We start from the raw sequence: 24,192 nt of genomic DNA, 5'->3' as shown, positions 1-24,192 counted from the left end.
CCACTTTCCTTTTAATCCGAAGGATGTTTGTACTGGTATGAAATAAATAAAGCGTTGTTTAATTATTTTGTCTTAATATTGTAACGCAAGTACTAGTCAACTGGGACTAGCCAATCAAATTGAAAATAGCATTTATTATTCAGTACCTATTGAAGCTTGCTCGTCGATGATGTATAGACATGATATGGTAGATAAGATAATGTTTTACCCATTGGAATTATCCAGAAGATTTGCCAATTGGACCCTCACTTAAGGCCGGACCGGGTCCGTGTATATGACCGGCCAATCGATTTTCGTTTTTCATTTTCCACCAAGAAAAACAAAAAAGCACACTATGATTTGTTCTTCATTTTTATAACACGGTATACAAAACAAACACAGAGATAAACGGCAATAGCGATTGATTTAAACATTAGTTTTTCTTGCTCCATTTGTTGCCAAGAAAAAAGAAAACGACCAACAATGTTAGTGTTTTTCTTTTTTAAGTATGAAAAGTAAGCAAAGAGAAATATGGAAAAACAATTAAGGGTACAGAAATAAAGACCAAACGAACATTTTCTTGTTTATATCATAATATTGTAGTTTTTCAACAACTTTAGCTATGTAACTTACAAAAAATTCCCGCTAAAAAGCGATTCTAGAAAATTTTAGAAAATAAATTTTAAAAATCGCTCCGGACTTTTCATACTGATCATACAAAAGATGATGACTATTAATGTTCTGACACACTATAGATTGGGTTGACATGTGACGTCATTGCCGAGCAGTTTGTCTGTATTGTGGCTATTGTTCCTGGTCCGGAAATAATGTGCGAGTATCATGTTGTGTTCAGGGGCCGTGTTTATCAAATATCCCGCTACATATGTCGTATGGAGTTCTTTCAAGCATAACCAGTAGGCCAGTCCCTTTGCGCCTCGTTAAATAAGTGTTACATTAGGACTGGGACGCTATTACAATAGTTTGAATCCTTTGTTTGGGGTCAATAGATAAAAGAGAGGCCTTGAATCACACTGGTGCGGGGTTCTAGATAATATTATATCGTCAAAGCTGCTATGATAGGAGATTTCATGGAAGCGGCAATTGCTAATTCATAGCGCTCAAATATTCATCAATGCTGTTGTACGGTTTATCTTGCTGAATGCTGAGTGCAAGGGCTGGTAATATATCCTCTCCTGGTTATTTACGCGTTTATGTGACGGTTAGTTTGGTCATATTTTACCATGTTGATGTGCTTGCTTTTATAATGTTATATGCTTTGGTTAAATTTGATATTGTATCATAATCCGGGATCTCCGGTTTCCTCCTACTTTCAACATCGGTGATAATCGGTTGCCATAATCCAAGTCAGAAATGTCCGACAGGATAAACAAAGAACAAGTTTGGTCACAAACGTTGAGACATATAATCATGATAATGGTATCAGATAAACGTGACTGACATGACACAATCAACTTGCTTTCCTCTTTACTTTGCTCTCTTCAATTTTGTTATTCCCTTATGTACACATTTCTGAGCAAAACAAAAACGTCCAGACGATACGGTCCCCAGAGACGATGATTTGACAAGCATGCAGTCAGAATAATCAATAACGATATTACTAGAGATATAATGACGTCTCTATGACATCATTATCGACCTAAGCTTCGAAAATTGCTATTGTTAAAATATCATTAAAAATTGGATTTCAGCCAAAAATCATAGAAACTTAACAATTTTGTGCAGTATTTATTACTGGAAATCATTGGAAACCACTGCTATAACATTATACACATAATTTTAAAATAACTTACAAAAATATTTTTAAAGCACCCCCTTCACTTTAGATGGTATACCCTAATCCCGGGTAAGGTGGTAGGGTCAACTTTTTGTATTGCAAAGGATGGTCGGATAATGAAGCCATTTGGCGGTTTGTTGGAGCCTTTTTACGGCGACAGGAAAACATTATGCAGGGGGAGCATTTACACCCACCTCCTCGTACGAGTGTAAATGATTTTCATGATGCCTCGTTGAAATTAGGTATATAGTTTTAATATTGATCGATTATTTAATTATTTTCTTGTTTTAATGCATACTTTAAATACTAATGGGAACTTGAAGCCCATTAATTTAACGTTTTGTTTCTTTTTTGTCTATTTGTTTATTGTATAGTTTAATGTATTCCTGCGTAAAGCAAATACGTCGTTGTCCAGGTGCTTTTCCTGTATCTCCTCTAAGTAAATAATCATGATATTTGTCATTTTATACTTAATGTACATGACTAAATGTGCTTACCAATGCAGAAAAATAAGAATTTAAAAGAAAAACAAATAAGCAGCATTGAATTAACATACATTTGTTTAAATCTTGACTTAAACAATAATGACTGTATATCTTTATGCACAAATATCACAGTGGTTAGAACATTATTGAAAACTAACAATCTATCACACGATTTGCCCTCAAAATCAACATCGATTCGCTATGAACCAAAACCAAGACATAAATGGGATGCTTTTCGCAGTGACAGCACCACGTTTATAAAATTCATTACCTGAACATAACAAATCTTCCAAATTTATTGCTGCTTTTATAACGGCACTTAAATCACATTGAGTACTGCCTATGCAAACAATTGACTATGTGTTTTGAACTCTTATGAACAATATATTTTGCATAGGTTTTCATGTATTGGTTATTTGCATCTACTAAGATTGATATCTTCTGTTTCTTTGTACTTTGGATTTACTTGCGCTTTGAGCATCTAGTTTTGATGTTATATGTGCACCTTCGAATTCTCATTCGTCCATCCTAAAGGAATGGCATAAGCATAATATCTTAGAATCTCTTAAAATCTCTTGCGAGCCCCAAACTGTTCTACCTAATCTCTGCTTATAATTTATTGGTGTTGTTTTTCCTGAATTTTGATGACATACAATGTCTCTTACAGACACTAATGTTGAAGACAATAATGTTTTCCAAAGACATTATTGTTGTTTTCCTGGTGAATATGCGTGGCCACAAATTTGGTTTTTTTTCCGGACTTTTGATGCCACAAAATGTCTCTTACAGACACTAATCTTGAAGATTGTTTTCCTGATAAATATGCGTACGTGGCCACAAATTTGTTCTACCAGACACTGGTGTTGTTTTTGGACTTTTGATGCCATACAATGTCTCTTACAGACACTAATGACTAATGTTGAAAACACTAGTGCTTTCCAAAGACATTAGTGTTGTTTTCCTGATGAATATGCGTGGCCACAAATTTGTTCTACCAGACACTGGTGTTGTTTTTCCGGACTTTTGATGCCATACAATGTCTCTTACAGACACTAATGTTGAAGACACTAATGTTTTCCAAAGTCATTATTGTTGTTTTCCTGATGAATATGCGTGGCCACAAATTTGTTCTACCAGACACTGGTGTTGTTTTTCCGGACTTTTGATGCCATACAATGTCTCTTACAGACACTAATGTTGAAGACACCGGTGCTTTCCAAAGACATTAGTGTTGTTTTCCTGATGAATATGCGTGGCCACAAATTTGGTTTTTTTTCCGGACTTTTGATGCCACAAAATGTCTCTTACAGACACTAATCTTGAAGATTGTTTTCCTGATAAATATGCGTACGTGGCCACAAATTTGTTCTACCAGACACTGGTGTTGTTTTTTGGACTTTTGATGCCATACAATGTCTCTTACAGACACTAATGACTAATGTTGAAAACACTAGTGCTTTCCAAAGACATTAGTGTTGTTTTCCTGATGAATATGCGTGGCCACAAATTTGTTCTACCAGACACTGGTGTTGTTTTTCCGGACTTTTGATGCCATACAATGTCTCTTACAGACACTAATGTTGAAGACACTAATGTTTTCCAAAGTCATTATTGTTGTTTTCCTGATGAATATGCGTGGCCACAAATTTGTTCTACCAGACACTGGTGTTGTTTTTCCGGACTTTTGATGCCACACAATGTCTCTTACAGACACTAATGTTGAAGACACTAGTGCTTTTCAAAGACATTAGTGTTGTTTCCCTGATGAATACTAGTATGCGTGGCCACAAATTTGTTCTACCAGACACTTGTGTTGTTTTTTCGGACTTTTGATGGACTCTGTTTATGGAGTCTTTTGAACGGGAAGCTCTTCTGACCGCTCCTAATCCACCTCGGATTTGGAAACGCTATGTTGATGACACATTCTGTCTTATCGTCTACATTTAGCGTCTTTTCTGACCCACCTCAACCATCTTTGCAAGGATGTTATCAAATTCACTTATGAGGAGGAGACCAATGAGCAGCTTGTCGGTGCCCAAAATGCGTTCTACCAGACATTAGTGTGGTTTTTCCTGAATTTGAATGCCCAACAATATGTTCCATCTGTCACTTTAGTGTAGTCAAAAATCTCAATTCCGCGACCATTCTCTGGCTAGTAAGGTTTGACGATTGATTTGACTTCTATGGACTATTTTGAAAAAAATTAGCCCCCATGTTCCTCGCGAAAATCCCGGCATTTTTCGCTAGAGGCCAAAATCCAAAATGGCCGCCGCCACCATTTTGAACAATTAAGTTTTGAACCAGAGCACCTATAATCATGTAGATAGACACTTTTTAGGGTATGTCAAGCATAAGGATTCCGATTCTGACATTCATTTGACATTACGGCATCATTTTCACCCAGAAATCCAACCAGAAGACCTAAAATCGTGTACATAGATACGTTTTTGGATAAATCGATTCGGATTTCTTGGGGTCGACTTACCCGAAAAAGTGTCTTTGTACACGATTTTAGGTACTCTGGTTCAAAACTTACTTTTTCAAGATGGCACCGGCGGCCGCCATCTTGGATTTCTGGGTAAAAATGAGGTCGTAATGTCAAAGTAATGTCAGATTTGAAATCCTTGTGGTCGATTTATCCAAAAAAGTGTCTTTGTACACGATTTTAGGTCCTCTGTTCAAAACTAAATTTTTCAAGAGGTTGCCGGCCACCATCTTGGATTTCTGGGTGAAAATGATGCCGTAATGTCAAACTAATGTCAGAATCGGAATCCTTGTGCTCGACATTCCCGAAAAAGTGTCTTTCTACATGATTATAGGTGCTCTGGTTCAAAACTTAATTTTTCAAAATTATGTCGGCGGCCATTTTGGATTTTGGCCTCTAGCGAAAAATGCCGGGATTTTCGCGAGGGACATGGGGGCTATTTTTTTTCTAAATAGTCCATAGAAGTCAAATTAATGGTCACGGAATTGAGGTTTTTGACTACACTACTTGGTATTTGTTTTGAATCTAGGTGGCCAATAATTTCTTTTTCCAGATACAAGTATTGTAATCTAAGTGCCAACTTAAGGTTTTCCAGAAAAAATAGAAAAAGACCAAGACGACGAATCCAATATGGGAAGAAATTGTGAAGAACAAGAGGCACACCCGTTTGGTGGCGCGTGTTTTACCCCCGGCTAGCTATCGTGGTGTGTGGTTTTCTTTTGCTGGTAATAATTATATTTGTATCTTACTTTTTGATGTTTTCAGCCGAATTTGTAAAATAAATTTAAAAAAAAAAAAGTTGTTAACATCGCTAAGAATGTGGGAATAGAATTTGTTTGTGTAGACGAGTTGATCAAAACCGTTCAAATAAAACGCGTATCCCGCTTAATATCAAGTACCGGAAAGAGCTCCATCTATATTATATTTGATTATATTTGATTAAAAATTGAAGTATTGTGAAAGTTTTATCCTCGACTGCTTTGTTTATATACATTTTGAAGTGCTTGCGTGTTAAAAATATATCAGAAATGAGAAATGACTGGTTATCATATGTCATTACAATTATACAGAATTGGTGCGATAGCCGTGATATTTTTTCCAGTCTATCGTGACGATGATAGCTGATGATGGTGAAAATGTCACGTAGGCACACGTAGTAAAACCCTTTTATAATAGTATTAAGATGAAAATCGTGTATTCTATTCTAAGGCTAGTCGGAGGGGTGCTTGACCTAGCGATATTTGTACTTAAATATTGAAACATAAGAAGAATGGCATGGGTTCTATAAAGGAGATCCCAAGGCTTGCCATTTCCGCCCCAAATGCATGATTTTTCTCGAGAGGTAGAAAACACCCAAACGTTTTTATGTATTACTGACGATAACTTAAGATCTATGGAAATATAAATGCAATTATTGGCTTCCTTGACTCATTTCCTATAAGATCAATGTATTAATATTGAGAAGTACGCGACAGTTTTTAGTGAAATAGGCTTTATAGAGTCATGGCCCAATATAAAGAAAATACCGTATAGTGGTAACAAAACAAAGAAACGGTACTAATTTATAAAATAGCAGAGCATTATGAGTGCAAGAAAATTACAAATGTACAAAAACGACAATGAACAATACGACGCAATAGAATAGCTAACAACGTTCATCAAAATTCCACGTGCGTGCACATAATTACTCTATATATATGCAAGGTGCCAAACATCGCTCTACAATCCGAATACAATAAATTGGTGTTTTCCCCCCCCCCCCCCCTTTGGACATGAAAAATTAACGTCAACAATTAAGGTAATATTTTAAAGCCCCCCCCTTCAGAGGGATAAAAAATTCACCCCCCCACCCATTACAAGTGTTTGTGAACGGTCCCTTTGGACATTGGTGTAATTTTTCGTGAATTCGACATGTCCAACAATGTGATCCATTAGACACTGGTGTTGTTTTCCTTAATTTACATGTCAACAAATATAATGTCTTCTGTTCCTTCCATTCCATTCATTCTATTCCATTTTATTTTATTTTATTTTATTTTATTTTATTTTATTTTATTTTATTTTATTTTATTTTATTTTATTTTATTTTATTTTATTCTATTCTATTCTATTCTAAGGGCTTCATTAATACAAACAGTTGCGTGTCATCAGCATTATGCTGCAAAGATTATGACTTTTGATGATATCCTGGCTCCTTATGGCTCCATAGAGGCAGCTTTTGATATAATTATATTTATATGAAGCTATTAGGAGAATTCAAAGAGAAGGCAGCTTCCATGGTAACGGCCATTTATACTCATTTCAAGCATATTTCCCAGTAAAAGGAATTTATTTGAATATGGGTCATAAAAAATAAGGTAGTCTTCATGGAAACGGTCATTTAAATACTCATTTTCAACTAAATTCATCATTTGTCATTTTAGCAATATCTTGCATTAGAAATGTTTATATTACACTTTATATTGATATATAAGGCTTCTTTAATTTTAAGTTATTAGGAGAATGCAAAGAGAAGGCAGTTTCGAATTCCAATTCAGATCAGATTCAAGGGACAAATTGGATACATCAAGATAAAATTCGCTGTCATAAAATCACAGTTAAAACACACCAGCTGAATATGAACATGATGAGATGCACTGATTTAGTAAATGAGTGAGATAGGGTATTGAGCTGTTCCATATCGTTTTGTTTTAGTTCTGGGAACCTGATACTTATTGCACTGTCTAATTGTGAGTCCTCATATTGTATTGAAACCATTCTGAGTACCTATCAGATTCGACACATTTTTGAGCAAACTGTGTACAGAGATGAAATTTTCTATCATTCAAAGTAAAGAGTTCCAACTGATCAAGGGAATATGTGTAAGATAAGTAATTGGCACCAAGGATAATGCGACAAGCCCTCTTTTGGATGCGTTCTAATTGATATGCCTGGTCGTTGGTGATACTACCATGCCAGACACGGGCTGCATATTCACATGTTGGGCGAGACTAGCTAGGTCACCAGTTGGAACACCAAATCGTTTGAGACGTGAGAGCATGTACAACCTTCGACTGTACCACGTACCTCAAGCTCAATACCAGAAATATGAAGACTAGGAGGGTCAGGAGGTTCCCTCATGAAGCAAATTAACCTGGATAACCTTGCACTTACTCGGATTGAGCTTGAGATGATGGTCTTTTGCCCATGTATCCAAGTCCTGAACATCAGATCCAATCTGGCTGACTTGTTTAGCAGGACGAACCTCTCCAAGGGTGAGATCATCGACATACTTTAAAGCTTTTAGTTAGAGACGCTTCCAGAAGCATTGTTGATTACACCAAGAAATGTGATGGTGCCAAGCTTAGTGGCTTGTGGGATACCACATGAGAGAGTTTCCCATTCTGACAGGGCAGAGTGGTACTGCACCCGTTGACGACGAGCTGTGAGGAAGTTTATAATCCACGGCAGTAACTTGCTTCTGACAGCAAGCTCGTAGAGTCTCTGGATAGCTAAAGTACGGTCGATGCAATCAAATGCCTTGTAGAGGTCCGTCTCAAATAGGGTTCCTACAGTTCCTCTTTTGTCAGTACAATTGAAAAAACATTAAGAATCTCAACTAGACAATGAGAAGTAGATGACCCTTTGATACTACCATATAGAGGCCTTGCATGTGACGTATCATCCCGTAAATATGGCGGACTACTCAAATGCATTCAACAAAAGCATGATTGCAATCCACCGTGACAGTTCGTCTCACACACATAAACCTGCACTACGATCAAATAGGTTGATGACAACATTTGATTGAATGGACTGCACTCCGCCATAACTACGGTGAAGGACACCGGTTCAAATCCTTTGTTTGGAGCCAATCGATAAAAGAATGCAGGGCCTCTATTGGTAGCGGTCAATACATACTACATACATACTACAACATTTATAAAGCGCCTTTTCAAGAAAGTTTCAAAGCGCTAGAAATTGCACTAGAAATATCATCAAGCACCCACTTTGCAACAAACCCTTCATATACTTTTGCCAAAAGGAAGTCGATGAGATTGGCCTTAGTTTTGAGATTATAGCGGGGTTTCATTTGGAATTGGGGCGATTGTAGCATCTTTCCAAACTTGGGGGACAATTCCATCTTTTAAAGATGAGTTGAATATATCTGCTAATGGGGTGCTAAACTCACAGGCAAACCCTCTGATCAACCTCCCAGGAAGACCGGTAGGCCCGGGGGGGGCACTCACATTTCCCAGCTATACGGGTATGTGCCGCGGCGACGACCCCCTTTTTCAGAGCCGCTAGCCGTTCCTCTGAATTCATTGATTGCCCGCTCTGAAGCCCCGAAAATTTTCTAGCCGTTCCATAGACCCTCAGATCATCGATTTCCGCTCTCATTGGCATCTTGACAGGCGTGTTTCCTGTCCTACTATTTCAAGCCCAAAAGCTACTTTTGCGAGCTCAAAAACTTCAAAGGGAATTTTCCATAAATTTCTTCCCCATTGAAACACATTGTATTAGGAGTAAGGTGAACTTTGGGCGGGATTTTGGGCTCCTTTAGTAGTGGCAACACTGGTATGTTGTTTATAAACAGCACTGCACTGTCGAGTGCCTGCCGCGATGCCGATGCCTTCAGCTGATGAACATTTTGCTAGAAATAAATGATTTTGAGATCTCTTTTGGGAATAAAATTGCCAAATATGAGGAAAAGTACCTCAAATAATTGTGTGCACATCCTTGCAGCTGGCCATAACAGTGAATTAAAAGGTAATTTACGATCTACTGGTCTAGTGGAATGGTGTCAAATTCTGCACACTTCACTCAATCATCTCATGCAGTTCAATGTAGTCAATGTTTACTTTTCGGCACTGAAAAAAAAAATATTTTTGTGGGTTTGTTTTTATGGTGGGCTTTTATGTAGTGCTGCTAGCTGCTGCTATAATTATCAGTAGGCTAATAGCATAGATTGTAGGTCTGCAGGGTCTAGTAATTTGATTCGAATGCTGTTTTGCTTTGCTGAGATTTTCATCGTAATAGGCCAAACAGACCTATTTTGCATTAATGGTTTTCCTGATTTAATAATTTAATGTACAATTCAAAGTGAAATCGATTCCTTCAAAAATCTGTGGCAAAAACGCAACAAAATTGAACCCTGGTTTGGCCTGCATGGTTTAGTTGCCGAGATTTTTCAGATTTTGGCGGCTGATCAGTTCCCAAGACCCCCCTTTTGGCCGGTCAAACAGTTCCCAAGACCCCCCTTTTTGACCGGCCGATCAGTTCCCTAGACCCCCCTTTTTGACCTGCCGATCAGTTCCTTAGACCTCAAGTTCGAAACTGGCGGTGGCACACCCAAAAACAAAAAAAAAATTGAGTGCCCCCCCGGGCCGGTAGGTCCAGCTGGTTTTTTAACAATCAGTTTTCAGAGCATTGTACATATCCCATATCTGGATCTGAGGTGGCAGTCTTGCAGGTAGGAAGGCAGGCAGCGCCTGTGTGCATTGATTGGAGGGAAGGCATGGCAACGGCCATTTATACCCATTTTAAGCATATTCTCAGTAAATGGAATTTGTTTGAATATGCGTCATGAAAAAATAAGTAGTTTTTCATGGAAACTGCCATTTAAATACTCATTTTCAACTAAACTTCAAAGTAAAATTGACCAAAATGGGTATAAATGACAGTTGCCATGGAAACTTTTTTCTCTTTGAATTCTCCTACCAACTTAAATTTTAAGAAGCCTTATATATCAATATAAAGTGTAATACAAACTTTTCTAATGCAAGATATTGCTAAAATGATGAAAAGTGGTGATTCTTTTTGGATGCCCAACATTGTGTACGACCAGAAACTAGAATTGTTTTTCCTAATTAATTTTGATGTCCAACATTGTGTTCTACCGGACACTAGTGTTGTTTTTCCTAATTAATTGATTAATGTAGTATAAAACAGACTGCGTAAATGCTAGACTCGCTATGCTTCGAAATATCTGTGTGTTCGGGTGTATAGAGGTGGAAACTGCGTAGATGCATTTATAAAAGAATCGTTTTTGTAGTCAAACCTTTTCATATGTTGTCTTCAGGAGATAGCATATACACGGTTGAGTGCATAGCATCATAAGAGCTGTGTGAGATCTAGTGGAAAATAGAAAATCTGTGATTGGTTTTTGTCAAAACCTCAAGTGTTCCCTTCATCCAATCAGAATTTTTTTATATCGAACGAAAGCTGAACACTTCCCCCAACAACATTTTTATTAGGTCAACAGATAACGCAATTCAATGTTTATAGCAGGGTGAATGTGGTAAATCTGTTGAAAATGACCTATCCCAGCACAACTTATGACCAATATATAGGTTTTAAAAGTCAAAACCTCAAGTGTTCCTTTCAATATTTTTCAAATTTTATGTCATTTTAATGACATACAAAATTTTTTAAATGAAAGAGCACACCTATATAGTCCATATACTAGCTTCATTATACTAGCTTCATATACTAGCTTCATTTTAATGAGCAATTGCCAATTCTCTTTAAATTGCAAATCTTGTGCAAAAAGTTACTATTTTCGCCTGTTTTGTCATACGGTTGTAAATTCAATGAACTATGGCTTTGCTAAAGAGCGCTTACAAATTGATTGGGAATGATCATGATTGCCACAGTAGTAAGTGGTGGCGCTATTTCAGTAATCATGGTACAGTACAGTACAGTACAGTACAGAGGCAGATGATTTTGATTGGTTTGTGTTAAGGTAATGAGCTATTTTTAGAAATGATATAATATGCCATATATAGGGATGATTGTTCTTGAAGGGGAACAGTTTAGGGGGCAGTTTAGAGTTACAACGGGGAAAATTTGATGTTATCCAGTAGTGCTACAAAAGTTACCATAATAAATGAAGTCTTTCAATTTGAAACCCAATAGTGCTTAATTGTTTGTCGACTCAAAGAAGCGGCAGATTGAAATATCGCCATCAACGAACTGTGGTATTTTGCTGGACTAACATAGTGTGTTATCTGACTGTACTGTCAAGTGGAGCAGACAGCTTGCTCAAGAGATCTCAAGAGATCTCCAATAGGAGCTTAAGGTCAACCATTTGGAAACCATTAACATACCAGCTAGGGTAGTGAAAACATAGTCTTCAGGACTTAGACTAAGACTGTGGTAGACCTGGGGTTTCCATGCATAGACAGGATCTTGGACATTGCCGGATCTTGGATCAAGAACTTTTAGAAGAAAGTTTTATTATTCCTTTATGATCTTACATTGTAATTTGATTGACAGCCATACTGCACTAATTAATATATAATCAAAAGTTTGTCTATATAATAAACAGTGTGATTGCGTGTTTGGTGTTGAGTGAACTCGGTAGCCGGTGATTTTGGCCTTGAGTCTTTCTGATTCGTAACAAACTGGGGGCTCGTCCGGGAATCACATTGTAACAGACACAGTTGATATTAAATTACTTGAGTCAAAGTGAAAGTACAGTATGGCGTTCAATGCAGACGCGTTTCTTGAAAAATCCCGATTTACTGGAATTTGCCAAATATAACAAGTTGAATGTAAAGCAGACTCCTAGAAAGTAAGTAATCAAAAATTCCTTGATTGATGTTTTAGTTGATGAAGAGGTTTTCGAGGAATCCGTTTTGGACAAGAAAAAATAGGTTCAAACTGAAATTGAATGGGATGCAGTCAAATTGATAAAGCTGGAAATTCAATTAGAACTGAAGAAAATAGAATGTTGATAGTTGAATGTAAAGCAAGTAATCAAAAATGAAATGCCTTGAATGATGTTTTGGTTGATGACGAGGTTTCGAGGAATCCGTTTTGAATCCGACAAAAAAAGGAGGTTCAAACTGAAATTGATTGGGATGCAGTCAAATTGATAAAGCTGGAAATTCAATTAGAACTGACGAAAATCGAATTTTGAAAGTTGAATGTAAAGCAGGCTACTAGAAAGCAAGTAATCATAAATGCCTTGATTGATGTTTTACTTGATGAAGAGGTTTTCGAGGAATCCGTTTTGGACAAGAAAAAATAGGTTCAAACTGAAATTTAAAGCTGGAAATTCAATTAGAACTGAAGAAAATCGAATGTTGAAAGTTGAATGTAAAGCAGGCTACTAGAAAGCAAGTAATCATAAATGCCTTGATTGATGTTTTACTTGATGAAGAGGTTTTCGAGGAATCCGTTTTGGACAAGAAAAAATAGGTTCAAACTGAAATTGATTGGGATGCAATCAAATTGATAAAGCTGGAAATTCAATTAGAACTGAAGAAAATAGAATGTTGAAAGTTGAATGTAAAGCAGACTCCTAGAAAGCAAGTAATCAAAAATGAAATGCCTTGATTGATGTTTTGTTGATGACGTGGTTTTCGAGGAATCCGTTTTGGACAAGAAAAAATAGGTTCAAACTGAAATTTAAAGCTGGAAATTCAATTAGAACTGAAGAAAATAGAATGTTGAAAATTGAATGTAAAGCAGGCTACTAGAAAGCAAGTAATCAAAAATGCCTTGATTGATGTTTTGGTTGATGAAGAGGTTTTCGAGGAATCCGTTTTGGACAAGATAAATGCGGTTCAAACTGAAGTTGGTGGGGATGCAGTAATGGAAAACAAAGCACGCCAAGAAACGATGGCACATGAGCAACCACTTGAAGAGAAAGAAAAACTAGCAAAATTGGAACTTGCAAAGCAAAAATTGGAAATGGAAGAAAAGGTAAAAATGGGAAAATGGGAAATGGAAGAAAGCTTATGTTGGAAGAACATTTGCAAGGCAAAATACAATTAGTTTGAACAAGAGAAATTAGACTAGCTAGGTGATAAATACTCAGGTTTTGATCATGTTGATGTTACAAAGTATGTCAAGCTTGTGCCTAAATTCCAAGAAATAGAGGTATACAAGTATTTTCAACACTTTGAAAAGATTGTAACAAATTTGAAATGGCCTAAAGAGAATTGGACCCTGCTTTAACAAAGTAGTTTTGTGGGGAAGTCTAGAGAGATTTACTCATCTCTGCCACTAAACAAGTGCAATTATTATGATGAAGTCAAACAGGCGGTCCTAACGGCATACGAGCTGGTGCCTGAAGCCTATAGACAAACATTTAGAAAGCAAACAGACCAAACTCATGTTGATTTTGCAAGAGAAAAAGAACTAATGTTTGATAGGCGGCTCGGCTCAAAAGAAATCAAAGATGATTTCGGCCAACTTAAGGAATTAGCTCTTATGAATTCAAAAGATGTGTCCATGCTGACACTAAAAGTTACTCCTTTGGATGAAAGTGGTAGCAACATTAAAACTTTGCATGAGGCAGCAACAATGACAGATGACTATATGGTTTAACTCGCAAGTGGTATTCAGGCAAATTCAGTCATAACAGAAATTGTGTAACATGCATAACCAATTTAAAGCAAATCAGGTTGGTACCCAAAGAAGAGAAAAATCACGTCTACTTCACACTGACTTTGACCCAAGTAACACAACACATCCTACGTATTACTAGTAGGTGGTTGCTGCCTATGTGATTCTTTGGCTTTTATGAAATAACACTGCACTCATAGAAATGACTTGTTCGCCTTGTTGGCGCAATTCAAAAGGAGTAAGTTTGGACAACTCAAAAATAGTGTAAAAGTTGACAAAACAAAATTCATTTTAGTTAACCGAACTTAAAAAATGCTGAAAAAGCTCAAAAGTTCCGTCAACTAATCAACTTTGTTGGCATTACTGAAAAAGTTGATGTAAGTCGTTGCGTCAACTTTTTAAGTAATGCCAACTTCTGAATTCAAGTTCAGGGAACTTAGAAAAATAAACAAGGTTCAAAGAACCAATTAGTTGAGTTATTGTAACTCAACATGTAAGTTGATGTAACTCGTTCATATTAAGTTACTGGTACTTATTGTTTTGAGTTATTCCAATTTGGTACTTTGTTACTTAATTCACGTAATTGGATCATTTTCTGCACAATTAGCAGTATTCAAATATTTATTTTTGTAATCAGTGCAAAATTTTGTATACTATAGCACACTTATATTATGCTAACCTAGGCTAGTTCCATTTTCTGAGTTGTAACAACTCAATAAAGTAAGTGCAAATGAGTACGACCAACATAATGATATCGAGTCAGCGTTACTCAAAATTGTACGCGTTGGCATTACTAATACTCGGAAAGTTGACGCAACGACTTACGTCAACTTACTGAGTAATGCCAACGAACAATTTCTATGAGTGTGGGTCATCGTATGTCCTGTACAGTATTGCAAGTTAATTTGGGTTTAAGGTCAGTCCCACTTTTTGATTTACTATTTGAACCCCTTGAGGTCCCAAGACACTAAGAACTCCCACAAAAGGGAAGGGAACTAACGCAGACAAGGTGTGTGAAGAATTTGAACCTTTTGTGTTAGAGGGATTAGTATCACTTGATGATAAGAGCGGGGATAAGAGCTGTACGTGCACGGTTTATGATCCTGGAAGGAAATTTGCCCTTAAAATGAGGATAGTTCAGCAGGAAATATCATAATAACATAACATAATAGGCATTTATTGAGCGCCCCACAAAGAACGGAGCGCTTTACAAGAGAATATGAACAGGTACATATACCAGAGACATAAACTAATACAAACAATAGCATTGATCAAGGGTATTGGGATGGAAATACTTAATGTACCTCTGCAGAAAATTAACTTGACATCTGACTCAATAAATGGAATAAAAATATATATAACTAGGGACCCTAAAGCGGGCCCTTTCAGATAGGTCTAAAATCAAAACTTTACATTTTTACATGGCAACATTTTCACATAAAAACGTTACAAATGTATGCATGGAGGCTTCTCCTCATGGTATAAAAATGCCCAAAACCCATGAGTTTCCGGAGGCTTCGGCCCTGCCCCCCCCCCCCCCACCAGGGGCCCTAAAGCGGACCCATGGACCCCACGCCAGTGCTCGCTCTGCTCGCTCTGCTCACTTCGCTCTATTTATTTATTAACTTGGGGGAAATTTTTGGAGCCTTGCCCACCCTGGCAAAGAGGTCTGGCTACGCCCCTGTATAGGCCTAACCTGATTATTTTATTAACAGATTATTTTTATCATAATGTTAACCATTCTGGAGGACCTCGGGAATAGTCACGTTCTGCTGAAATAGGCCAATGCACGCGTTCCTTATTGAAATACTGTTGAAAGTAGGCCTATTGGTCCGATGAGGTGGCCTAATGCTTTCCGATGCACGCATTGCGCCCGTCGGCACTCCGCGTTGATACTACGCGATAGCGCCCCGCGAGCACGCGATTGTGCACCGCGAGGATGTGAACCGCGCGGACGCGACGCGATAGCGCGAGGACAGAGAGACGGACGGACGGACGGACGGACGGACGGACACGCCATAATTAGTATTATGATAAGAAGAAAATCAATGTTGCTTAAGGGATCCAAAATGAGCGTTTATTGCGTTTCGACAGTATTTTTTGTGGGACATGAGAGCACCTCAGACCTATCGATTTGCATTCTGAATACGAAGCATGTCTTTCTGATATCAAATAATTTTTTTTTTGAAAATCACAATATAATAAAAATTTTATGACAAATTATAAAAATTTGATATTTTTCAAATTTTTGATATATAACAGTCCTCGAAGTAAATTATATAAATCTAATGATATATTCTTAAAGTGTGTGTAGCACGGAGGAAAAGCCGACGGTCAATTGAAAATTTTGACCTTTCATATTGAAGATATGGAATTTTTTTCCAAAAAGACCTAATTTTTTTTGGTGTTATGGGGAAAAAAATCCATATCTTCAATACGAAAGGTCAAAATTTTCAATTGATCGTCGGCTTTTCATCCCACCTACATACACTTAAAGTATAAATCATCAGATTTATAAAGTTTACTTCAAGTACTGTTAAATATCAAAAATATCAATTTTAATGATTTGCCATAAAATGTGTATTAAATTGCGAATTTCAAAAATCAAAATTATTTGATATCAGAATGACATTCTTCGTATTCAGAATGCAATTCGATATCTGACTCATTCCGTTCAATATAAATTTTCCCCCTAATATGAAATTTAAAAAGGAAGCAAATTAAGTTGGGCAGAGGTGGGCGAACCCACGCGTGGGTTCGCCCACCTCTGCCCAACTTAATTTGCCACGCCGCGCCGCTATTATGGATACAGCATTGGATTTATACTTCCAGCGCCTTAGACCGGTCGGCTACCTGACTTGTTGGCCATCGTGAGACTTATTTGAACATTATAATCGCAACTACATACATACATACATACATACGACAATACATGGGCCTATATATATATCATGCACAGTTCATTATCGATTTTGACTCTCGGGACTGCACGGGCGGTCGGGACGGGCGGACTGCACGTGGCTATATAGATCAGTATAGACATGATAGAGCCAACCATTTTTCTTGTCAATAGACGTTCTCGGGTTTTCCATTTATATAAAAATCCACATTAGACCCCAAAGTTTATTTTAGAAAATAAAAGATTAGATTACCATAAAAACGAAACATTAATTTTTGGTGGGGTCTAATGTAATTTTTACATAGAATTTTCAACGTTTTTGCTGTCGTCATTCTCACTGAATATTTTGGCGTATATAAAATTAAAATTAAATTCTCTGCCTCCTAAACCACATAAAGTATAGCAAGCTTGTGTATCATGAATCGTTATATATGATGTACAATTAATATTCATATATTCTTTTATACATAGGATGCTTCGATTTTTACACACATTTTTTTTTTAAATTACCCAAATATGGTTTAGTTTTAAAATTAAGATTTTTTTTCAAGTGTAAGGATACTTTTTTTGGCGCAGCATATTTAAAAACAATGACACATCTATGGGCACATGATGGAACGACATTACAATAAATTGTCCTATGCAGGCAATTCTTATTATAAGAGCTATAGGTACATGTTAAGTTTAAGAAGCAAATTATATAAATGAGGAAGTTTTTAAGGTTTGTGTACGGACCCAGGAAGCAAAACATTATTCGAAAAAATCTAGAAAAGGTTATCAGAAAACGTTTGAATGTCATGTTGTATAAAGGGTATGTATTGTAACGTTTTCGTAACATTCAAAAACATTTTTTTAATTTATTGTAAAATGTTGTAACATGTTATTTAAGTATCGACGAAATATTTGACGAACCGTTTGCAAAAAACATTTTACAATAACATTTTGACAATATTTAAAAATGTTGTTAAATTGGCGTAGCGTCATATGGTCATGGGGTGGAGGGAAATCCCCAATCGATTTGAAAATTTAGAAAATCCCAAAATTGCCGAAAAACGGCTTGTGTCTCCCAATCAGACCCACCCCAATTGTGGTCGGTGCCTCTCCTCCACCTCCCCATAGGATGACTCACACTATATCACTGTTTTATACAAAACGTTTTAAATGTTTAGTGTTATTAAAGATGTTTTACCAAAACCAAAATATAACCCGTTTAAAACGTTTTCAAACGTGTTGTGTTTACTGGGGATGTATATATTATGATTATAATTATTATGTTATCTAATATTGAAAGGTTAGCCGATCACTTTGTATAGGCAACAAAACAAAACAAAATATTTTTTTTAATTAAACAAAAAACATTTTGTGATGTGATTTAAAAGAATAAATCTGAGTCAACACTTTTAGTAAACAGCTACGTTTTCCATCTGTTTACTATATCCTCTCTCCAAACTATAAAATTATCTATAACTTTATCTAAAATACTTCCATATTTGCTAATCATTTCACTACGCATACTTTTAATAGTTGGAACAGTACTTCTCGTCAAATTTTTACAAAATTGCGTGGCGTGATGTTTTAACCTTATTTTCCAAAGTCTTTGATCCACATTGCGATCTGTATAAGCGATGCATTCATTTGTGATATTTGCTTTCAAGTCTTTGAATGTTTTTAGATCTGTGGTAAATTCTTCCCCAAACTGTGCAATCCTCCTCCACAGAGTGCGATTAAAATTACTGTAGAGCAACATATCAGCAGCATTCCATTTTTCAATGTTATCATAAGTGGTTTTGCTTAGAGCAGTTCTATGTTTATTGCTTCTAACATTTGCGTGTATATACAAAATATCTTTAAAATCCAGACACAATAAATATTTCATAAGAATCAACGATTCATCAAAAAACTCCGATATCAACACTAAATCCAACTGTTCACTTAAAGATTGAATTTTCCATTCAACAGCACATAAATCTTCAAAATATTCAGGATCTAATCCCAAATCAAAGATCTGTTGATTTCTCAATGATCCACCTTTAAAATTAATCTGAGTCGAGTAATATCCAGGATCAGACATAAAAACTTCCAGTGGATCTTGATCTCCGTTTTTCTTCAAATATCTCCCAAGGTCAAAAAATCCAAATGCTGATTCAAGTTGTGCGGCTGGATGTCGAAGACTAGCTACGTAAACGGCGTTCTCAACAACAGCGTCCATTTCAGGTCGATGCAATCGGGCATGGTTTATAAGAAGTTCAGATTTCCCGCGAAAATGTTCATATCCAAGCGCCATGTTGCGATGAAAATGCTTTGAAAAATCAAAATAGTGCCACCATTTTGGTAGCGCGACTATTTTATTTCTTTCTAATCCATAGCGAAGTAAGATTTGGTTCATAGTGGAACTGGCGGCTTTGTGAACTTTGATATAGACAATATTTCGATTGGACGGACACTCGTCCTTGTCTGGCCATCTAAAGTAAATGAAATACAGAAAAAACTTACATTAGTTGCAACATTACAACAAGGACGCGTCATGCGTGGTAAATAAAATGTAGAAATTTGAACAGTTACTATGTAAGATATTTAAATATACATGTAGAAGGGTGGATATACACTGTAAATAAAAATGTTTAGGGTTTAAACACTTATTTAAACACTTCAATGTATTTACTTTGTAACATTTTTTAAAATACTGTAATACACACTTGACATTTAATATTGAATACTTTTTCGAAAAATTCCAAGACTGGTCTGGTAGAGGTCTGCATAAACGTCACGGCTAAATATTACTTGGAGTGTGTCGGGAGATGGGGTAAAATAATTGTTTGACAGAAAATGTGCTTTCCATTAGTTTACATAGTGAATTAGCCTAAAATGGAGGATTTAAGGAAACTGAATTTGATTTTTGTGGGGGTAAAATTTCTGAATGTTAGCAACATTATTCTGATATTATCAAATTTATTGAGGTTTGAGGCGATTTTACTTATCCTAAATAGGTGTTCGTCAGAACTGAAATGCGCCTGCGATCTACAAGTTTTGAAAGTGGGAGGAGCTTTAAAAATTTGACTCTTAAAAGTGGTACGCACTCAGAAAGTTTGAATGGTTCCCTGGATCCAAATGTTATAAACTTACTGTACACAATGAAACAGTGTGAGTACATTGGACAACCAGGAATCCGCACAGCTGTTTTTGTACCGTAAGTTTATAACATTCGACCCCAGGGGGCCATTCAAACTTTCTGAGTTCGTACAGCTTTTAAGAGCCCTCCTCTGTTCAAAAACTTTTTACATTGTAAGTGTATTTCAACTGTGATGAATGCCAGTTGCTGACGAAGTTTAAGAAATACCACCCCAAACCCCTATCATTTTGAAAGTAACAAAACCATGTTGCATAAAGTCCGAAAATTATGTCCCCCACACAGCCTCCCTAAATCCGCCATTTTTTAGGCAAATTCGCTACATTGTGCGCACCATAATGTAAACAAATGGAAAGCACATTTTCTATCAAACAGTTATTTTACACCATCTCCCGACACAACCCAAATCAAATTTAGCTTTTAATGCTAAATTAATGTCAAAGTAATGTCAAATTTGAAATCCTTGTGGTCGACTTATCCCAAAAAGTGTCTTTGTACACGATTTTAGGTCCTCTGGTTCAAAACTAAATTTTTCAAGATGGTGCTGGCCACCATCTTGGATTTCTGGGTGAAAATGATGCCGTAATGTCAAACTAATGTCAGAATCGGAATCCTAGTACTCGACATATCCGCAAAAGTGTCTTTGTGCATGATCATAGGTGCTCTGGTTCAAAACTTAAATTTTCAAAATGGTGGCGGCGGCCATTTTGGATTTTGGCCTCTAGCAACAAATGCCGGGATTTTCGCGAGGGACATGGGGGCTATTGTTTTTCTAAATGGTCCATAGAAGTCGAATCAATCGTCAAACCTTACTAGCCAGAGAGTGGTCACCAAATTGAAGTTTTTGACTTAACTATAGCAAGCATATATCAAGAATTTTTGTCTCATTAAATGATTTGAAGAGAAAAAAATGTCATGTTGAAAGTGGACTTCCGACTGATGTCACCACTTTTGCTAGGCCTCTTAGTAAATTACAAATTATGGTGTGCTTGTTTGAAGATTGCACTAAGACCACAATTGTATAATGAATTACATTAATTGTGCTTATAAGTAGTGTAAAAATAGATAATTAACAGAAAATATACCCTATATTGTACTTGTAAAGAACATTTTGCAATTTTATGATTTTTGCGATATCTGGTGGTCCCTAAATGGTTACATACCACTAATAGGCCTGGGCGATACATGGAAATACGTCGAGTAACTTATTTGTTTGCAGTCTGAAAAGACTGCATTAAAATCGCTGAAATTGATCAAGTTATATAGCCAAAAAAGTACTTTTTAGGGTTTGATGCTTCAAAATGGTATATTTTCTCTCATTATATGACATTTTTGTTGTAATAGTACCAAAATTCATACGCATGGCTTCGGTTTTTAGTAAATATTCGCCCTACCATATTGTAACGTTCAGCTTCGAGGGCGCACTGCCATTTTAAGGTGTTTACGGTTCAGTGCGTTAAAACAAGAAAAGTCTCAGGTCAACCTATGTTGAGTTTTTGATCATTTGGCATTTAAATCATATAGTTTCATCAATTCACCTGATATTAGTGGCATTTAACTGTGAGAGTTCTGAATATGAGAAAATTCCACCCATTGAAACCCGTGTAATACATAATTAGTGGTATTTAACCTAATGCCCCACACTACGTTTTCAGTGAAATATCTGTGATTTCTCATGTATGAATCAGTTGTCCAACAACGACTTTTAAAGTTTGTGCTTATTTTATGAGCTTTTATGTCATAATGGGTTTGTAATAAGTTAAATTGCCCAACTATGACATTTTAGGGTCAAATCATAGCCATATAATGAAGTTTGAAGTGGTCCTTAATGCCCCGTATGTACAATATGCAGCTGCACTCCAGAAGAAGCAGCAGCTGAACAAGAAGTCAAAACCAACCAACAAATATAACAAGAACCCTAAAACCAAGCCAGTAAAAGAAGACATAAAAACAAAAAGTGGACAATGAAGACGATCCTGACAAAATATGTCCTGATTGTGGACTGGAGGACATTGGTCATGTTGGTTGTGGGTTGTGGTTGACTCCAGTGCATGTTTTGTAAATTTTTCTGGCATTTTGCATATGGAGAAGTTGTGGGCTCGGACGAGGAATGGAAAGACCAGGACTGCATGTGTCAGTTGTTCCTCACATAAAATAAACACCATACTGATATAAGACTTACTTTTAAAAATAAACTCTTAAGAACGATTAAAGGTCTCAAAATGGTCAACAGACATGGTACTAGTTGGTGATACCTAATGCCCCACCATCGGGGCAATAAGGACCACTTGACATCACTGTAAATAAATGCATGGTGTTTGAAAATGAATGCATTTTTGGCAGATTTTTTTCCTGCGGTACATAGCTGAATAATAGGTCTATCAAGTGAAACCATTAAAAACAGAAACAAGTATAAGTATTAAATAAAAGTCAGGTATGATGAAAAATAAAAATAGGGGTCCCTAATGCCCCACTTTACCCTATGGATTTTCACGGCATCTGCGCTCCCACGAGTTTGTTTACAATATATATAATATATGCTATAAAAACCAAGACTTTTAATATTGAGAACAAAAAGAAACCTGATGTTTTCACTAGTTCCGTTGACTAACTCCCACACATTAAAAATGTGCAAAGATTTAAAAATGGAGAGGGTGTTTTGGGAGGTTTTATGAGGGTGTAATGTTTATTGGCATATAGCTAGACTATGCCATAGTCGATTCTTTGATAACAATATGTTATTAATCATGATGAACGCATTCAGCATGTTCAGTTAAACTCGAAATTATAGTGATGTTTATAACATCAAAATAGTAGTAGGATAAATGGTTATAATTTTATTTATATAATTACTGATCGTAAAAGTAAAGTATACGTAGGTTTATATTTGAATGCAACATATCTTAATGACATATTATAATGGCTCACTTCAATAATTATTGTCAATACTGAACAATTCTGATTTTAGCCCGAGTAAAAATCACTTGGGAATCTAACAAACAGAGGGAGTACGGTGACTGAAAAGCAGATGTGAAATTCTATCAAAATGTGCATAAATTGATACAAATCAGAGTTTTCTGCTTAAATGTAGAGTTTACACAATGGGCAAGTGGACTGTGGAGAAGTCTAGCATATATCTACACATTAATCCTCGGCATTAATCATGTTAACGTATGTTCCAACTTACATGACTTACATCGAATGAATTCGCGAAATTTGTTATGTTTGTAAGAAAACTGTGCAATTTTGAATTATTATTGTTATTGCGATTGACAGTTGCACAAAATTGGTCATATAATTATTTCAAAGGGTTTTCAAAGAAAAAATAAAGTCAAAACTTGTAAAGTATTAAAGCTGAAATGTTTTACTTAAATGAACATACCTTGATAATTCTGTTTCACCACGCTTAGTTGCTTTATTTCCACGACACATCTGTCTTTGAACATGTTGAACAGGATCTGGTACAACTATAATATTTGAAAGTTGTGTCCAATTCAAAATTGCAGAAAATATCAAAATACCTGTAAAAGAATATAGCACAATGTATCTTCGACGAAACATGCTGATTTTTGGAATAAAATAAGTGACATTATGGAGCTTCATAATACCGGCCGCGTGTCTAGTCGGTATCAATTATGACATTTAAATATGAGAAAGGTTTTTAACACAAGTCAACACATACATAAATGACAGCCGGCTATGACATTTAAAGTTCATGATTATCACCAGTGATATCATGGTGGGACTATGTTGGTAGCCCGGGGATTGGTAGGTTAGCTGCAGAGGATGATTTAAGCACTTCCCAACATTCCACTATGTTACTTGCGGTTAGCATAGCTGTGTACGGAAGTAACTAAGGGCCATGCGGGTTGCTGTAACGCAAGAAGTCAGTATCTTGTGATCACAAATCCCGACTTCTTGTGTTCCTGACTTAGCCAGTTTGAAATAAAGAGAAAGTAAAGATATCAAAATAAAGAAATATATAGTTAAGACAACTCAGGATCTCAAGAACTCATGAAATCTGTTCAATTTTTACGGCGTTGGTATTTTAATTGTAAGCCCATCCACGTTAGTTATCTCGAGATC

At 36.3% G+C, this 24,192-nt stretch overlaps 1 protein-coding gene across 1 annotated transcript; it reads right to left on the bottom strand.

Annotated features, from left to right (window-relative positions):
• Positions 1–17,833: 17,833 nt before the first annotated feature.
• On the bottom strand, positions 17,834–23,788 carry LOC140149869 (galactosylceramide sulfotransferase-like). The gene is made up of 2 exons (XM_072171897.1): positions 23,489–23,788; positions 17,834–19,441 (listed from the first exon to the last, which is right to left on the bottom strand). Exons 1-2 carry the CDS (start codon positions 23,707–23,709, stop codon positions 18,391–18,393), a joined length of 1,272 nt encoding a protein of 423 aa, XP_072027998.1. The 5' UTR covers positions 23,710–23,788; the 3' UTR covers positions 17,834–18,390.
• Between the last annotated feature and the right edge of the window lie 404 nt (positions 23,789–24,192).

The sequence above is a fragment of the Amphiura filiformis genome, chromosome 4 (genome assembly GCF_039555335.1).
Source record: "Amphiura filiformis chromosome 4, Afil_fr2py, whole genome shotgun sequence".
NCBI lineage: Eukaryota > Metazoa > Echinodermata > Ophiuroidea > Amphilepidida > Amphiuridae > Amphiura > Amphiura filiformis.
Note: the sequence above shows the minus strand (reverse complement) of the source record. Positions and strands in the feature narration are given on the sequence as shown.

Excerpts from the sequence above, each read along its gene's own strand:
- LOC140149869 (XM_072171897.1), bottom strand. The coding sequence starts at position 23,709 with ATGAAGCTCCATAATGTCACTTATTTTATTCCAAAAATCAGCATGTTT. Across the intron at positions 19,442-23,488 it reads GGTGAAACAGAATTATCAAG|ATGGCCAGACAAGGACGAGT; the intron begins GTATGTTCATTT and ends CATTTACTTTAG.